The sequence below is a fragment of the Eretmochelys imbricata genome, chromosome 3 (assembly GCF_965152235.1).
Source record: "Eretmochelys imbricata isolate rEreImb1 chromosome 3, rEreImb1.hap1, whole genome shotgun sequence".
Taxonomy (NCBI): Eukaryota; Metazoa; Chordata; order Testudines; family Cheloniidae; genus Eretmochelys; species Eretmochelys imbricata.
Window position 1 is genome coordinate 202,894,601 of NC_135574.1, and position 19,687 is coordinate 202,914,287.

The 19,687-nt window shown below is 42.1% G+C and overlaps 1 protein-coding gene across 1 annotated transcript in view; it reads left to right on the forward strand.

The window, feature by feature from the left end:
* TMX4 (thioredoxin related transmembrane protein 4) overlaps nt 1-19,687 on the forward strand; it is a 57,692-nt gene that overhangs the window by 32,255 nt on the left and 5,750 nt on the right. Inside the window, exons 5-7 of the mRNA XM_077814097.1 lie at nt 1,621-1,666; nt 6,615-6,716; nt 17,516-17,579. Coding sequence (XP_077670223.1) covers nt 1,621-1,666; nt 6,615-6,716; nt 17,516-17,579 — 212 coding nt within the window. The remainder of the gene's footprint in view (nt 1-1,620; nt 1,667-6,614; nt 6,717-17,515; nt 17,580-19,687) is intronic.

Below are 19,687 nucleotides of genomic sequence, written 5' to 3' on the forward strand. Positions count from 1 at the left end.
CCCCCAAATAGCCTGGTCCCTGCCTCCTATTCGCCCCCCTCCCACTTCCTGTCCCCTGACTGTCCCCCTCAGAACCCTCGACCCATCCAACGCGCTGCCCCCCCCCCCGCTCCTTGTCCCCTGACTGCCCCCTTCTGGGACCCCCGCCCCAAACCGCTCCCCGGGATCCCACTTCCTATCCAACCCCCCCTGCTCCCTGTCCCCTGACTGCCCTGACCTATCCACACCCCTGCCCCCTGACAGGCCCCCCGGGACTCCCACGCCCTATCCAACCCTGTTCCCCAACCCTTGACCGCCCCAGAACCTCCACCCCATCCAACTGCTCCCTGTCCCCTCACTGCCCTCTGGGACTCCCCCACCCCAACCGCTCCCTGTCCCCCTACCGCCATGCGTGCACCGCCGCCCCCTTACCATGCCGCTCGGAGTGGCGGGAGTTCGCAGCCCCGCTGCCTGCGTGGCGGAGCAGGAGGGGAACTGCGGGGGAGGGGTCGGGGGCTAGCCTCATGGGCCAGGAGCTCAGGGGCTGGGCAGGATGGTCCTGCGGGCCAGACGTTGCCTGCGGGCCGTAGTTTGCCCACCTCTGTGCTAGACTGATAGCATTAAAGACTGAAGTCCTTGTTCACTGGAGAAGCATAGCATAGGTATTGGCAATCTACCCTGCTCTGGTGCCTCAGCCCTGACCCTTTGGTGTGTGAGCGGTTTATTTTCCATGCCTGTTCAGTCCTTGACATCTTTAAGATTTATATGTTTTAAATACAGAGAGTTCTTGGAAGGTGAAAAGCATAACTGCTCAGCATTATTATTAACAGGAATGGCAGTTTTTATGTCCACTGAGTACTGGAATGAAACTGCTTTGTTATGCAGGTCTGCCATATAATGACTTCTGGTCACATGGGCCATTTTGACTCACTAAAAATCTCTGTCATTAAGTGACTAGCACATACATCAACGTGCAGTTTTCCCATACTTTGTTGCTGAATGGTGGGAGATAAAGCGTAGTGCTAGAATAAGGTATTTTCCTGTAACCTGCTGCATTTACATAGGGTTTGCTTTAAGTGAAAACCACACTTTTCCCGTTAGAGATGGTGATGAAACAATGAATCAGAGATTTGTGTTGGACCTGCAAGTAAGAGAGTCCTTTAGTCATCATGAGTGAAAGTCAAGTGAGGTGTCGAGGGCCCCAGCCTTTTTTTGCTGGGAAGGCTCTAGGGATTCTACAGGTATAAGGAGCCTCTCCTGTTCCAGTGTCTGTTGGAGGCTGGGCTGGTGAAGAACCACAGGATCCATGACTGTGCCCTGCATGGGGGTTATAAAAAGGCAGGTAGTGGCTCTTCTGGCCTATTGAATGAAGTAGTGGCTGTGGACAGCTGTGTCTGTCTGAATTTCTTCTCCCAAGCCTCTACTTAGTGTCCTCTACACAACTTGGTTTACCTCAGGCTAAGTGCAGGCGGGATGACTTTCACCCTACGTTCACTAATGTGCAATATAAGTTTCTCTTTGAAGATGTGAACGGCTGGATGTGATGGATGTTGGAAATTTTACATCCATCTCTTCCATCAGTTTTCATTCAATTTGTACAGTATGTCGTGCATCAAACTCTTAATCCCCTTTCTTTCTTAGGATGCATGGAATGGCAGGTCTTTTTCATCTCTCTGGATGTATCAGGGTAAGTAACACTATTCGCTATTACAGCATTTAAGATCTGAGGAAAAAGTGTGTCAAACAATGTTTAAACAGATATTTGACAGCCTTATACATAACTTACGTTCTTCTTATTGTGGCTGGCTATGCCCTTGATGTATTCCTGTGTCCTTGTAACTGAAGGCAGAAATTGTGCTTGGCTAATTAATTGTTTGCCAAAAATGACATTTTAAGGCTATAGATAAGATTATGATCAATGCCAAAGGGTACTCTCTGCTCAGTGTTATCTTAATATTGGTTAGCAGCCCTAATAAAATGAGCCAGCCTAAAATTAATTCTGTACTGGTACTTGGAGTTGTTATAGTCTGATTACTACCATATTGCAGAATATATTTTGCATTCACAGTGGAGGTAGGATGCCATCATATTCTCTAGATGATTCTCTTCTTAATATTTATATTTTAGGGGTTGATATATGAGGTTCTGTGGCCTGCAGTGTTCAGGAGATCAGACTTGGATGATCATGATAGTCCATTCTAACCTTAAAGTCTGAGAGACTGCTTTGTCTGTGGAAGGTCTTGTGTTGGCCCTCTGCACCACGGCCTGAAAGAATTGCTTTATACATGAGCTTGTTTTAGTGTCGTATCTTTCTCTAATCATACAAAGCTGGGAGTATCACTTCCATATAACTATGAGAGAAGACCCAAGTTCAAATTTAGAATTTCTTGTCCTTTTTTCTGTTGTAACTTATAGCCTTTTTTGGAACCATTTAGACTTGTCCCATCTAACTACTAACCCATTTCAAACTCTCTGGCTGCCCCATACTGTGTTTTCTCCATTTCTGTAATGCCCTTTTTAAAATAAGGTGGTCAGAAGTAAGCACAACATTCTAAATGTATCCTCAGTAATTTTTATGTTGCTAGAATAATTCCCTTTTATTTGTCAGAATAAGCATTCCAGAATTGTACGGTCTTTCGCAAGGGTATCACACATCCTGAGCAGGACATCCCCTTAATCCTTCAGCTGCTGTGTATTTCTACTATTTGACCTGTTGTGGATATAGTGGCCTTTTGCTGCTTTGTCCCTCAGTTCATTGCCTTGAATAGTCATATGAAGTAGATTTATAGAATGTACTGCTGAAATATTAATAAGGGTTGGAATCCAATAAAGAAAAAGCAGCCCTCCTCAGAATGACTGACAGACTAGGAGCTGTGTAGTCAGTATAAACAAATCTAAGGAATAAACAAATCAACAGTATAAACAAATCATAACACAAGAACTAGGGTTCACCAAATGAAATTAATAAGCAACAGGTTTAAAACAAAAGGAAGTATTTCTTCACACAATGCACAGGCAACCTGTGGAACTCCTTGCCAGACGATGTTGTGAAGGCCAAGACCATAACAGGGTTCAAAAAAGAACTAGATAAATTCATGGAGGACAGGTCCATCAATGGCTATTAGCAAGGATAGTCAGGAATGGTGTCCATAACCTCTGTTTGCCAGAAGCTGGGAATGAGCGACTGGGGATTGATCACTTGATGATTACCTGTTCTGTTCACTCCCTCTGAGGCACTGGCCACTGTTGAAAGACAGGATACCGGACTAGATGGACCTTTTGTCTGACCCAGTAGGGCCGTTCTTGTGTTCTGACGTTCTTATTTATACAAGTAAAAAAACCTTGAAAAAGAAAATAGAAATGAATTTGGAATTCTATTAGTGACACTGTTAATGTTAGAAATAGTTTTCTAGTATATGCTTATTTTAGACTGTTCCATCTTTCTAGGGTCATTTTAAAAAAAAGTCTTCCGCCTAGAATTTTTCATGCTTGGTGTCTAGCCAGATAAATGTTTTTCTTAAGATTACGTTATTTAAATCTGACTTCTTATAGGTACGGATTTGAATAATGAGATTCTTCACTTCTGGGGAAGTCTTAACATTTATTTTTGGAATATCTCCTCTGAAAAGATTTAGTTTAGAAACTTTCAATGTGTCCTCAGTTGTCCTCAGCTCAGAGGAGTGCCTTTAAGTACTTTTAGGAACTGGATGGCTCATTTTAGTTATTCACTATAGGCCAAATTACCTGACTGAAGGTTCAATATAAAAGTTGGAGAATCTGGTTTTATGAAATTTTAGACATTAAAACATCTTTTAAATCCAGGATAGTGTAGTATGAGGCTACGTTTTAAGGCTATTCAGAAGCTGCAACCCTGAAGAAGGCAGCTGCCTGCTTGAGTGAAAGGTCTTCTTATGAGGTCACATGACATCTCTACTTTGTAATCTGCAATAGTTGCTGTTTGGCTTCTGGGTGGAGATTAAAGTATGCTTTGACCTAGGAAGCTCTAATGGTCTGTGGCTTGTTTGCTTCACAACTGCCAATACTGTCACAACTGCCATTATTGGGGACGTTCAAACTGTAGTCTCCTTGATGTAACAGATGGAGCTGTACCAAGGTGTCCTCCATGATGAGGGCCCCTCATCTTTGGATTTCATCCTCTCACCTATGTCCGGGGTCATTCTGAAATAGTGTGAATTTATTGAAGTTCAAGGCATGTCCATCTGTTTGGGCCTTTGAGGAGGAGAATTATGTATGGATTAGATGTGTAGGGGAAGGATTTAAGGCATGGTGGGAATTTTGTGCTGGATTTGAAGTTTTGAATACTCCGGGTTTATTTGCAAATTGATGAAGTTGTTTGGGATATGGGTGATAACTTTTGTAATGCTGAATAATGGCAAGGAGTCCAGAGTCCCTTTTATTATCCTTTGGATAAATGCAAATGAAGAAATGGGGTAGACAGTGTTTTTTTAAATTAAATTTTGAGACTTGTTTGAATGTAGTCTTTGAAAATATAAATTAAATGATAGAAAACTGCTCAGATCATCCATGGTCCTTTCCACAGCAATCCCCATACCTCAGCTATGTTCTTTACTCCCCTTTCTGATCAGCCACTGGTTGCCAGAGTGCCCATCTTTAGTTCTTGCTTCCGTCCACTGGCATCTACCTAAATAACTTTCACCGGAAAGGACAGTGGGGTGGAATCTTCACACAACCACATGCTCCCCAGAGTCTCTTCCCCAGTAGAGCTACTAGGAGAAATTCTGAGCCCCTGCCAGTCTCTACCTCCCCACCAATTTGGTAGGTGAGTAAGGAGGTGGCAAATTCTTAAATCCTGTGCCTGGGTGGGAAGGCAGGTGATGGCAGATGGGAATATTGCTTAAAGAGCACCTTTTAAAAGATGAGATGGAAGAAACCAGTCCACAAATACACACACACACTTACATCCGGCATAGAGAAACATGAGTCTTTCCTCCCTGTGAGCCTAATGCACATGGTACTGTGAACAACCCAGGTTTTTTCTAAAAGGTTGAAGATAACAGAATCCTTGATTTCACTAAGTCCCATGGTACTTGCTTTCTATTAATCAGGCAAAAACTAGGTTGATCAGAATGCTCTATCAAGCATGCATTTTTAATGAAGTATAGAGCTGCTGATAAATATGTCACTAGAGCACAAGCAGTGGGCTTCAGCTTCCTATGAAGGAGAGGCCACATATAGCAGGGTAACTTGCAACCCCTAAAGAAGGGAGGCAGAAAAGTCGGCTTTGCAGCAAATTAAAAGATTGAACTGAAGGGACGGGAAGCTGAGCAGCTGAATTCCACGCAGGTAGGTTGAGCTACTCTTTAGTTGTTCCCTTGGATGGAACAGTGAATGGCATAGCTTATTGCTCCTTCTCGTTCCTTTCCTAGTAGGTGCAAATCTTTTCTATGTCATTTTACAGGAGGGCACTTTTAAGATTCAGTGGTTAAATGACTTGCACACTGTTGTGCATCAGTGCATTGTGCAAGTGGCATTGGACACTTGGATGGATAACAAGAATATCCAGAATTTACGGAATATTTTTTTAAAAAGAGAGGTTTCAGAAGGAATATAAAACCTTTTATTTCATGCATTAAAGCCAATCTAAACTATAAGGGATTAGGAGGAGACTTTCTCTTGAGGGCAGTAGATTATCCTACATCTGTGTATTCTTGGGTTTCTTGTACCTTCCAGCCAGTGTTTGAGACAGGGCAATGACTAGGGGTCTGAAGCCATATGGCAGTTCTTAAGTTGATTAGAAATTGGGGTAGAAGTTCCCTGAATTGTAAACATCCTTGTGATACTAATTGTTGCAGATTTGCACAGATTACGTAATGAAGTTTTATTTGTTTTACTAGGGCCCCTAACATTGCTAACACTAATGGATCTGCATGATAGTGCTGAGCACAGGGATCAGATCATTAAGATAATCTGAAGCCTTAAATTTGTTAATATTGTTCTCTTGCTACCCGATTTCTGAGCAAAAGTAGATGTCACAGGACTGTGTGCTACAAGACCTAGGGAAGAGCGTGAAAAAGATTCAAGTCAGTAATGTGAAGATCACTATATGTAATTATTTCCTTATGACATGGCTTTCCTTTCTTTAATATAAAGGATTAGGTTTACCATTAAAAGTGCACGCACAACTTGGGTACATATTTTTGCGCATATGCCCTCTTACAAGTGTAGGCCCTGTCTCTGTCCCTTCCAGTATGATGAGTGGAGTGTGGAAATTGCATTGTAAATTAGTGATGGAGCCAATATGAAATTTCAATTCAGGAAGATTTGATATTGTAATACTAGTCACTGAAAGTATTACAGGAAGGAAAAATTGTAGTTTCCTTCCTGAAACAGCTTTTACATGTAGAATTATTAAATAAGGAAAACAAATGGTTTGATTTTTATCACTATCATATGTCTTATAAGAATTACAGTATCAGTAAGCTTAAGTATAGTGTGGAAGAGCGTGAGGGCAAAGGGGGATGATTCTTTTAATGTAATTAGTGGCTGTTGAATGAAAAGTCTCAATTGGGAATTAACTTAAGAACAGTTTACAGAATGGGTACTAAATATGTGTAATACGAGCATATTAAATCTGTTTTTTTTCCCATTTGCAGCAAATTCACAGCTACTTCACAGGCACTCTTGGAATTCATGTCTGGGGTTCTTATGCAATCTTCATTTTAGCCACCTTGTTGATTGGCCTGATCCTAGGTTTGGTAAGAAAGCGTATTACATTTTAATTTTCCTCTTTACAGCCAAATGTGAACTCATTGCTTTAAAAATTATCTAGAGATCTTGCTTTACAGTAATTGCTGAAAAAGAAACAGCAAGGGTATTTTATTTTTAATGAAGGGCTACAAGGGGGCTCTTTTGTAATACTTAAAATTAAACGTTTGTTTCAATGTGTACATAGTATTCCACTGAATGCATCCAATGAAGTGAGCTGTAGCTCACGAAAGCTTATGCTCAAATAAATTGGTTAGTCTCTAAGGTGCCACAAGTACTCCTGTTCTTTTTGCTAATACAGACTAACACGGCTACTACTCTGAAACCTGATGGTATGTATAATGGCTCTAAACTGTCTTCATAGGGTTGCAGAGAAGAAAACATGTCCCATTAATGGCTGCATGTACTGTCACAATAAGATCTTGATACTAAATAGCATCAAGGCACTTCTGTGAACCTTCCTTACCTCTGTGGTGTTGGTAGCAGCTGTTTTGTGGGATACTCTGCAAACTCACCTCACCCGCTGCATCCAAACTTTCTGTATGGGAGGAATAAGAGGCACCCTGCTACCAGCCCCTGAACTAGCTCCCATTCCCCAAATTGGTCGCATTCATGACAAAGTTTACCACTTACAAATATATTTACCTTTTAGACAAAAAATCTTTAAAATTAGTTCCTCTAGCTGCAATGTTCTGAATTCATTTACCCTGCTGATGGCATCACTAACATGAGAAAACTACTGTAAGCAAAGCTTTCTTGGGACACATTCCCACTCTGGGTAACAGAGCCCAAACTCCAGCTGGATCAGGAATACCTATACAGCTGTTGTTAGCACCATAGTGTGAGCCTTGTGAACCTGAGTCTGTAGACTTGGGCTCTGATAAGAACTGCTGCAGCTTTTTTGTGTGTGTGCAATGTAGACATACCCTTCGAGCCCTGCTGAGCACTCATTACTCAAACAACGCTCAGTGGAAGATTTGCCTGAATAAGGAGAGTTGAGTGGAGGCCTTATGTGACCACAGTCAACAGCAGTAGCTGGAGGAGCAGAAAGTGGGTTATACTAGTTAAACAAGGAAGCCAGTCTTCAGATACGTTGTTTTAAAATGTAAACAGATTAGTAATTTATTTTTTTGAACTCTAGTCTTCCCCCCATATTTTGTCAGCCTCTTTTCCTTAGCCTCTCAAACTTGCAATCTTTGACTTTTCTCTATCCTTTTCACCCCTAGGGTTTTGCCAAATCAGTCACTTATACATAATCTTCAAAATCCACTCCTTCCTCTGCATCCATATTGCTAAAACTCTTGTCCATGCCCACGTCATTTCTTGCTTAAATGGTTGCAACTTTTTCCATTCCGTTCTCCATAGTTCCAGTTCATGCAACACTCTTCCTTGCCCGTAGTTCTGATCTTGGTCCTGTGTTTGAGTTCCTTCATGGTGCTCCCATCTCATTCAAACTTCTCTTCCTCGTATCCAAGGCTCTTCATGATGGTGCTTCTTTGTTTACCACTGATTTTCTCTCAAGATCATAGAATCATAGAATATCAGGGTTGGAAGGGACCTCAGGAGGTCATCTAGTCCAACTCCCTGCTCAAAGCAGGACTGATCCCCAATTAAATCATCCCAGCCAGGGCTTTGTCAAGCCTGACCTTAAAAACTTAAAGCTGTCTCTTTATGCTCCGCTTGTCTTGCCAATCCCAATTATATAATTTTATAATGTATTACTTTTTTAAACTAGTCTGCACATATGTTCTCTTACTGGTTTAAATGTTGCTGTATTGTTTGGCTTTCTCAAAAGCTAAGTGACAGAAGGTGCAGCAATACTGAATTAGAACGGATCTAATTAGGATTATTAGGATAGATTGTTCACAATTTGAGAGCTATTTTTTTTCCTCTGTACCATGTCCTGTTTAGAGGTTTAGTTTATTTTCCAGTTCTCTACTCTGAGAAAGGAAGTTATGGGAGTAATCCTAAAGTTGTCTTGGTTATTTGACAAACCAAAAAAAGATTTGAAAAGAAGTAATATACATTTAATTATTTTAGCTCTTTTAATACTGTTTCAAAATGTAATGATTTCATAAATAGCAGTTTATTAAATAGTCAAGCTCTTCTGTTCTGTAAATTGTCATGTAATCACACACCTCTTCCCTACTTTAAGAAGGAATCACTGATCTCGTGTGTGACCATCTTGCAACACTTGTAGAACCGTACAAACGCTTTCCTCTTTTCCATTCCTGTTGTGGGTTTAAATATTATCCATTCTAGAGCAGAGCCTTCTTTTGGCTTCAGTGATTATCTTAAGCAGGGATCAGGACTCATTGGTTCAATCAGGTTAGGTTTTATTTGACCTTTATCTTCATGGATGGAGTAAAAATATTCTTTTAAATTGACTAAAATTAAGTAGCAGTAAATAACTTCACAAGATGTATCATTATATTGAAAGTTTCCATGTTTACAGGTAAATATTTTTATCTTTTACATATCCATCTGATTCAGTTTTTCTGAAAGCACAATCACTGTGGAAAAGATTGTGTATGGTAGGTGGAATGGAGATATATGTAGCATTGTAGTGCTTGAAGTGCCATATCTACCCATACCGTTGCTAAAAAAACAGAAACAGTGAAAAATAATCTTATACTAATGATTAGTTATACTGAAAGCATAAGGTCACTTTGATTCACTCTGTGAGGTTATAATTCATTAAATTTCAAGGTTTGACTTTTGGTCTTTTGGGGGGGAAGGAACCCAGATTGAAAGAGGCTTTCTGTAATTTCATTGTGTATGAAGATGTTTGCTTTTAACAGTGGTTCATAATTTCTCTGTTTTGATATTTTAGTCTATATTAAAACTTAATTTCCCACTGTTTCGTCCATGTGTTCCATCCTGATTTGAGTCCCCCTTGGTGAATCAAAATCAAGTATCTGTGACATTGCCATCTGTTGTCACTGAGCAAAACTGACACCCAAGAGTATTCTGAAATCCCCAGATGGTCACAGAACTACAGTTGCTGAAAAAAGTACTTACAGTAGAGACTTGTACAACATTGGTAACATACCTGTATGCTGAGGGCCAGATTCTGGAGCCTCTTGTGTTAACTGGGTATTCACATTTTCCTTGCTTTTTACAGCTGAACTAACAATTACGTGAAAGTTCATAAGATGTCACAATAATCTATAATGACAAATAGTGGTGGGAAAAGGAAGACAGACTGAATTAGTCCAAACAAAAAGGCCTAGTGATATAACTCAAGGACTGTGTTAAGATCGTGCCTGGAAATGAGAAAGTGTAAGACCAGAAAAATTAATCAATCAAAATTGGTGTGTTGGATTATAAGGCCTAATTAGTGGACAAAAGAATGAGGGGATGGCTGTTCCACCCAACATTCCCTTTTGGGCTATCCCCTGGGATCCCAGGCCTTCATCACCCTGATCCTGAGAGAGGTCCTGCCCAGACCAGGCCAGAGAGGAACCCAGATGACGTTGCCACCTCTGCTGGCTCCAGCTGAATCCCAAACAACATCAGGATGAAATGCGATTGGATTTTAACAGTAACAGCTCCACCTTGTCTCAACTAATTTCTTTGCTTTTCTCCAAAAAGACAGTTACTTTACCAACTTTGGTATCATCTAAGGGACTGTCAAACAAGGGTTTTTTTTTCCTTCTAAAAACCCTCTCCAGATAAAGGGAAAGGGAGCGAGGGATGTTGTTAAAATGAAAGCCTTACTTAGTACTTTACATGACCAATGCTTTAACTGCCTTTTCTTCTTTTCTTTATCTTTAATAAAAGGTTAAAAAGATTTTTAATAGTGTGTTTGCCATGGTACTAAGCAGGCCACGGTCTCTGTATACCAAACCCTGAACCTTGTTTAACACTGTTCAGTGTTAGACAGTGACCAGGTTATGTTGCACCTTTGGCTCATGTAGTCCATCTAAAGCCTTTGCACTGCTTCAGCGTTGGAAAGGGGCTATATAAAGCAGCTTTAACTGGACAACTGAATATTCACCTATCCTCCCCAAGATGGTGTGGCCAGCATCATACTCACCTCACAGCCCCTGGCACGGAGAGTATGGCTGGAGTAGGAGGCATAGCTGTAGTTTTGTTGTAGTCCAGTGATCTACTAGCAAAATAAGCTTTGTGTGCTGGTTGCCAAGCAGCATCAGGGGCTGAACTAGACCCCGACTGGCCTAAGAGATAGTTTAAAGCCACCTTTTGGGCGTTCCCCTTAGGTCCTGAGCACAGATTGCTGGGATTGGGATTGAATAAAGGGCTCTGAGAATTTAATTATAACAGAGCTGTAATTGTATCGAAGCGGTGTATGTATTGTGTGTTTCTCTATCCTTCGATATATGCAGCACATTGTGGGCATCAGTGTATAACCTGTGCAAAGATGAATGTCCTGCATTATAAGTTTTATTACATTTAGATGTCTGTGTGTTCTTTTAAGTAGTAAATGTACCCTTGCTAACTGGATGTGAATCAAATGGGTGTTTTTTATTAGATTCACAGCTAGCAAGAAACAGAATACATTTATTACCCAAAAATGGATGAAGGTGAAAAGTTTCAGCTGGTGGATCATTTGTTTGCCATTACTTCTAGAAAAACTGTATTTTGTACTGACTGGAAGATCTGTTTCTTGAAATATATAGTACCATTTTCTTGTTTTTCTTTTTCTACTGTTTATATATAAATTTTGGTTTGAGCACTTACATGGTGCACTTTTTGAGAAGTGATAAGATGGTGTTTGCAGTTTAAGTCACAACTTACTCCGACAGCAAAGCCTTGTGTAAAAAACAAAACAAAAAACCATAGCAGGAGGTGAAAATATTCTATGCAAAAATAACTTGGATAATTATCCAGTGGATAGAAACACTTCATAGGCCTTGTAAATAAATAACCCCCCCTACGTCAGCTCTTTGCTGTAAAGAGCCTCGCTTATTAAATGGCAGTTGCTGGACGTTTCCTTTTCTCCTAGCCTAAGCCATTTCAATGTGCCCTACACAAAGGAAGCAGGAGGAAGGGAACTGTCCATATAAATACCCTGGCTCCAGCAGCACTTCCCTACAGCACTTTTTAGCTTCTTTAGAATGAAAACATGGAATTCTCACTCATTCCTCAACGTTGAACAAATGTGAGTCTTCAGAGGGGGAAAAAGAGATCGTTTAGATAAAGGAAGAGGATGAGGGGGAAAAAGAGGTTAAAAACATTTAGTTTGGGAATCACCACTTACGCTGCAGGTTCCCAGCAAAAAGAAGACAACCGTCTGAGTCATGACCCTACTGTTCGTGTTCCTTTCATGGAACATGGATTAAAGTCTCATGCTGAGATTCACTGTAGGCTTGGACACATGGCTTGCCTTGTATACTAACCTTACATCTCTTCTACCTCCAGAAAACTTCCTGAAATAATTACTGAGAAAGCGCTGCAATGATTTGATTGTGGGAAACTCCATTGATGTTGCACTTGAAATTTTGTCTGAGGCGAATAGGCCATTGCCCTTGCAGTGTAGCCACAATAATTAAGTTCTCGATGCCTTTCAGCGGTGCATCAGCATCATTCAGGAGCCTTCTCAGTGCACGTTTGCCATCCAAAAATAGCAAAGAACAATTAGCAATTGTCATAAAAACTGAGTGGCAAAGCAGTGAATTTGATAAAAATGTTGCAACCGTCGTATCTGCTAACTTGGCCTTCAGTGTAGCACAAAACGAGTAATTTAAAGACATAACTGAAGTGTTTCTTACTGGATGTACTTCTCGAGACAGATTTAAGCTTGTAAATCCAATGTTAGATACTGCTAGTGAAGCAATAAAGGGAAAATTAAAGGATTAAATTAATCAACATGGCATTATTGTAAGATGGTGATTGAACGGAAAAATATGTTCCTACTTACTGGTATTTATTCTGAGTCTGAAAAGTAACTTGCAGAATATTGCATCCAAATTGCTGACTGTAACCCAGGAATGCAGAGAAGTATAAGGAGGTCTTTGCTCACACAACAAAAAGAAAATGAGAAAGTAGGTCACTTCTATGATGCAAGCAACCTAAACTTTTAGTGTGTTCAGCATGCTACTCAAACCTCTTAGAGGAAAAAATAACATTAAACACTGCCCTCTACAGCACACTGTGGAAGTTAGAAGAGTCTTTGACCACCCGTTGGCTTACTGAACGAGGAGGATAAATACCGCAACTTCTCAGGGACAGGAATCTCAGGAAGTTGTCTGCTTGCATCCCGTTCCCATAAATATGTACTGAACATGAGGAGGTCTTTGATGAAAACATAACCTGTATTTTACACCTCGCATCTCTACAGAGAAGCAATGAACTTACAAAAGCAACTGAAGACCTGAAGAAGAGCTCTGTGTACCTTGAAAGCTGGTCTCTTTCACCAACAGAAGTTGGTCCAATAAAAGATATTACCTCACCCACCTTGTCTTTGTAGTATCAGTGTTGTCGTCACCTAACACAGTGACGACAACACTGCAAAAAGCAACTGAAAGAAGTTTTTGAGGGAGTTGACAAATTACAGGCTGATATGACTGTTACCTTGTCAGTGGAAATGTGGCTTGATTCACGCAGGACCTTCATCTCCTGAGATCACGAGTTTTTGCGTCTTCAGTTCCTCTTCCAGCTCTGAAGCTCATATGTCCATTAGATTCTTTTGCTGGATGACAGTGGTGCACCATGTAACAGGCAAATGGAATAGTCACGCTGCTATAGCTTATACCAATGCGCCAGTTACTCCTGGGGGGATTCTGCGGGACTACACGCCTACAGAAAATGTCCTCCCCTCTCCCGTAGATTTCCTGCCTTTCCCTGCAGAAAATAGCAGGGAAGCCGCCCGGGGATGGGTGCAGTTTTTTTGCGAGGACTGCCCCGCTCCAAACAGAGGCGAGGCAAGGGAGGGGGCACATGCCACTGCCCCCCCTCATTCCACTAGCACAGAGCTGCTCATCCGAAGGAGTCTGTGTCTGGGCTCCGCTGGCTCTGCAGCTGAATGCTGCCTCCTGGATCTAGTGCCAGTCGTGGTCCCCTTCTCTGCTGGGAGCCTTCCTGTTTTCTATTCTGTGCAACAGTGAGTGCCCGTGGTGGGGCTGGGTAACGTGGGGGGGGGGTGAGGGGGTGGGAAGGAAGGGGGATGAAATATGGCAGGGGAGGGGAATATGGGAGTGAGGGCAGGGAGATGGAGGGAAAACGGGGATAAGGGAAGTGGGATCCCGGCATGCGGCAACCCCACAGTAGCAGCTGGAGCTTCCTGTTAAGCAGGCCCATTGAACCCTCACCCTGACAAGCCCTACACCTGAACCCCTCCGACGAGCCCCTCACACCCAGACTCCCACCCCACTGATCCCAAACCAGCTGCACCTGGACCCCTACCCCATCAAGCCCCAATTCCCCAGCACCTGGACCCCCACACACAGCCCCCCCCCGAGTCCCAGCCACCTTCACCTGGTACCCCCCAACGAGCCGCTGCACATCCAGATCTCCCACTGTGTCGCCCACACCCAGATTGCCTCGCACAGTAACCCCTCACACCACATCTGGATCCCTCTATACTTGGATCCTGCTGGGCTGAGCCTGCCCACCCACACCTGGCACCCCGGGGTGTTTCTAGGGCAGGCCCAGCCCTTGCACTGTATCAGGGACAGGTGCAACCTCACTGCCGAGTCCTTGTAACAGGGCAGGTGAGGGCTTCAGGGTGATCTCCCACCTCAGTAGTGGCATGTGCTCCCCACTGCCATGCTGGAGCCACATTTATTTATTGACAAATAAAATTTGCAGAATTTTAAATCTTTTGGTGCAGAATTCCCTCAGGAGTAAGGCCTGTAGATTTGCCAATGCATTGTGTTTCTATCTACACATGCACACATTTCGTTCTTTGAATGAAGATTTTTTGCCTGAAGTGTCCAAATGTCTGCTAATAGCACTGATCCACTTTGGTGCCTTTAAAAATTTGACCATAAGTAATTGAGGACCCTTAGTCTTGCTGGAAGTCAGTAGGACTTAGTCTCCTAAGTCACTTAGGTGCCCTTGAAAATTTTACTCTCTTTTTTTAAGGTTTAAGGTTTGCTTTTTCAACAAGTTCTTGATTTTTGTTTTAACAGCATTTAAAGGCCTGTCTACTCTAGGTAATTTCTTACCCATTTTTCTGCACTGGTGTTAATAATGTAAGCACTCAGGTAGATGTTATGCAGGTGTCTTTTGATATTGTCATGTGGTGTAGGTACACCCCGAGCATCTTGGGCTTATCACTAATAAAGGGGTGGCCAACCTGAGCCTGAGAAGGAGCCAGAATTTACCAGTGTACATTGCCAGAGAGCCACAGTAATACGTCAGCAGCCCCATGTCAGCGCCTCCCACCCACCAGGCCGATGAGCGCCTCTTTCCCTGTGCCTCCTGATCAGCTGTTTTGTGGCATGCAGGAGGCTCTAGGGGGGAGAAGCGAGGGTACTGCAGGCTGGGGCAGGAAGGGGTGGAATGGGGGCAGAGCCAGGGGTTGAGCAGTGAGCACCCCCCCAGCACATTGGGAAGTTGGCACCTGTAGCTCCAGCCCCAGAGTCGGTGCCTGTACAAGGAGCTGCATAGTAACTTCTGAAGAGCCGCATGGGGCTCCGGAGCCCCAGGTTGGCCACCCCTGTGCTAATAGTTCACAGCTACTGTTTCTGCTGTTTGGTACTTCATTGAGGAATGTGCCTTTTTGTTCATATCACTTTCCTGTTTTGTTTTTTTCTCCAGAACTTAATGATTTGCGCAGTAAGCACACTTATTTTCCCTCAGTGGGACCAACTTTACGTTTAAACATGGTATTTTATGGGTTGTTGTTTTAAGACTCTGGTAAAGGCAGCCTTTCATTTTCTTTCTGCCCAAATAGCCTTCTTCAGTAGAGCTGGTCACAAATTTTTCCACAGAACGTTTTTCTGTTGTTAGGCAGATTTGGGAAAACCCAAACTCTTCAGTGGAAAGTTAATTTTGATGAATTTCCCATGTCACATTTTTTTTTTTGCGAAGTTTCAGCATTGTCAAAATGTCCTGTTTGGCATTTTCTAAATGAAACGGCTGCTTTTTTTATTTGACATGACTTATTTCCATATGCAAGTTAATATACAATAAAACGTTTTTAACACGTCAAAATCTAAACAAAACATTTCCAAATTGTGGAAACAAAATGTTTAGATTGATCAAAACTGATATTTTTCTAGATTATCAGTTCACAAACATTTGAGATTTTGACTGTCCTGATATGGGACACGAAAATGTTTTTGAAATACCAAGTTTTCTTGGGACAGGAAGGTCATTTCCTGTCCAGCTCTATTTAAGTTTTGTGCTCTCTATTGGAAGAGAGGAGATATTGGTCCACCTCATCTACAAGTGTTTTGAATAAACCTCCGGTTTCTTGCAGACTTTTCATCTCAGTGTTGGTTTCTTGCACACTTTTCATCTCAATGTTGGCAGCATATGAGTTTTCTATTTCTCTCTGAACTATTTACTTTAGTTCCCAGAAGAAATTCTATAGCTTAGATGTTAAGGAGACAATCAACTTGGATAAAGCTTCTCTGTAAGTCTCTAAAATTCTGTTGCATGGAAAAAAATGTTGTTTTCAATCAGCTTTGTAAAGACCACTGTTCAGTGGATAGAAGACCTATTAATAGATACTCAAAAAGAATGATGGTTTTTAGGAAGGGGGGATCCGCTTCAAAGCTTGATACAGACATGTCTGTTGTGTAGTTCTCTGTTCAGTACTTTATTGTGACAGCCTGACCTGCTGTTGTCCTGTGAGGTTGTAGTTTTTCTAGGTTGCTGTTTAGGGTTAGACTAACTCATTTTTTGCATTGGTTGTACTGTCTACTTACTTGCTTGTACTGGAATTATTGTAGGATGAGAGAAGCTGAGCATACAGCAATGGAAAGCTAGTAACTTTGTCAGCACCATCTCCTATTCTGCTTCCTCCATTTTTGTGTATTTAGTATTGAGGTTTCCCAGGCTTTGTCCTCTTTATAAATTAAGGCAAGGGGTTTAAGCGTGGATATTTATACTGCCAGTCACGGTTGTTTTTTGTCCTCTGCTTCTTGGTAAGTGAGGCTATTGGAATTCTTATTGTAGGATAGGAGAAGAGGAAAATGACCCATAGAATTATTTGAAAGTAGTAATTCCTTTCTGAATGTGGTTCCGCTTATGATAGCTGTTAAACCTGTCTGAGCCTGTCCACTGCCATTGTTGTTTTTCTCTGCTTTCATCTGTTGAAGAAATTCATCTGTTGCATTTGCCACTTTACTTTTGTGTAGATATTAGTTAGGAACAGATGCGGAGTAATATAAATTCCAAATACTGAAATAATCCTTTACTTGATATTAAGGGTATATTTATAAATGCTTAGAACATGTATTAATCATTTATTAACCATGTTAGATATGAATAGAATGTGTTATAGACCATTACGGTAAGGTGTGATTGTAAAAAAGTACCTGTTTATTAAAATGGTCTAATCATTTATTAACTTTTTATAAACATTCTTAATACAAAGTGTGACCCCTTTCGTAATGTAAAAGTAAGTAATTATATAGGAGAAAACATTAGAACTAGGCCTCTGCACTGTGGAGGACCAGTACAGCAATGACTTAGTCAGGATGGCACTGTCTTCTTCAAAAAGTCTTCTTATTACCCGGTCACCAGTTAAATTTACTGTAAGCTCATAAACCCAGTTCAGTGGTGCAAAGGGACTGATATATTGCAGGGGCTGTGAGATAAGAAATTCCTACTGGTTAAGTTACTGAATTACACTTTTTCTTCTTCTACTTAGATACTGGTTTTGCTTGCAGACTGCTTTTGCCCTTCCAAGGCTAGGTACAGAGAAGAAGCATCCGGTAAGCACTCGACATGCTTGGATATTCTATTTTTGGAAAGATTTATGCCTACTAATGTACATTTTTTTTCATGATAAAACTTTCCTCTAAGATTCATTGATGGCAACTGACTAATCCTGAGTACAGGCAATTCCTTCATGCATATCTGAGAAGGGTCTGTATTTACTGTTGTAAACAACACTATGATTTTCATGTCCTTCCATCTGAGGAACTCAAAGCACTCTATAAACACCAAAGAGTTTAGCCTTGTAACAGCCTTATTAGAAAAAGTAGTAGTAGTCCCATTTTACAGGCACACGAACTGAGGCTAAAAAACATCCCAAGTCAATCAGGAAATCCATGTTAGAGCCAGAAGTAGAAATGGTTCTCCTGATTCCCAGTTTTATGCTTATCCACAAAATTGTCTAATTCAGTGGTTCCCAAACTTTAGCAGCCTGCTAAACCCCTTTCACTAAATTGTGAAATCTTATGAACCCACTCCTAAAAATGAATATTTCCGGGGATTTAAGTTTAAATTTCCTCCGCACTCCATAGGGCTCCTGCTGCTGGACCCCGTTGACCGCCCTGGTCAACTGAGCTCCACTGAGCTTGGGCTGCAGGTTCCGCTGACCGCCGGGGTTTGGGCTGCCAGCCCCAAATGCCTGGCCCCACTCTCCCTGGGGCTTGGGTTCACTGCTCTGCAACTAGGTCCCACCTGCTGCCTCCAATGTCCGGGGTCCTCTGGCCGCCATTAGTGAAATTTTTCTGGCGAACCCCCTGTAACATTCTGCGAACCCCAGTTTGGGAACCCCTGTTCTAATTTAAAGGTACAAGCAGTGTTGCTCTCTGACAGGATTTTTCTAATGCACATTCTGTATATAGGCAGACATTACACAGACTGCACTTTGGACCCAAATTATCCTCCCTCTGCAACACTTAAGTGGAAGTTACGTTCACATATGGTCTGCAAGAGTGGGTATTGTGATGCTTAAAGTCACCAAAGATGTAAAAAAGTTGGCGTGATGCAGTTTTATAATAATTAATTACTTCCGTATCCAGTGTGCCCCGTTCGCAAGTTGGGAAGTTTTCTGCCTCTTACCTCAGTACCAGAACTAAATATTTTGCGATCATATCTTAGCTGACACTTGCTTAGTAGAGTTCATCTCAATCGTTGCTGCTAAAATAGAACGAGAATATTGATTGATTGATTGATTGATTGACTGGGTCTGCAAAGGAGGCAGATGTACCTCAAGACATACTTGGTGCAGATTTGCTGTGTAAGATTTCCTGAAAGGCATACAGTGAGTCCATGGCAGCGTATGATGAGAACTCAGGAGTTTCTGGCTCCCAAGTCCCTGGGACAATCCAGTAGACCAAGCTGCCTCTTATGGCACAAAGTGCACCTTTAATAATCTAATATTATTTCATTATCTTTGTCTGTAGTCTCAGCACATTTAAGGCCGAATTATCCCCTCCAGTATATTTAGAACGCTCCATTACTTTAATGGAAAGCAATATGTGCAGCTGAGGGTTGAAACTGCCCTTTAGAAAGGTTCAGAAACTTTTATACAGTAGATTCTGCTTAATAGCAGCCCAGATATTGATATCTGGTTAATAGTAATATTTTGCTGGGAACCAATCCTGTCCCAATGACTTCTGTGTTAATGGGATTTGGATATTGGCAATGGGCATGCTGCTTATTAAGGGCTGCAGCCAGGGAAGGAAGTGCTGGGACATGTCATTCCTGGCTTCAGCCCCACAAACTTGCCTGTGCACAGGGACCCCACAGGTGGTAAGGGTCTGTGAGCTGGGAGGGAGGGAGGCTGCGGGCAGGGCAGTAGCACGCAGGGGGGCTGCTGCATGGTACCTCTCCCTGGGCTCTCTGGGCTGTGTCTTGCTGGAGGGCTGTGCCCAGGGAAGGAAGTGCTGGGATGTGCAGACCCCCATCCCCAGAGAGTGCAGGGGGAGGTACTGTGCAGTACTGTGGGCCTGCAGCACACCCTGCTCCCTGTAGAAGGCCGCAGCATCTGGAATGCAGCCCCTCTCCCCTCTGCTTCCCTGGTTGCAGCCTTGCAAACCTGCCTTCCACTTATTGACAAATGCCAGATAAAAGCAACTTCTTGCTGGCA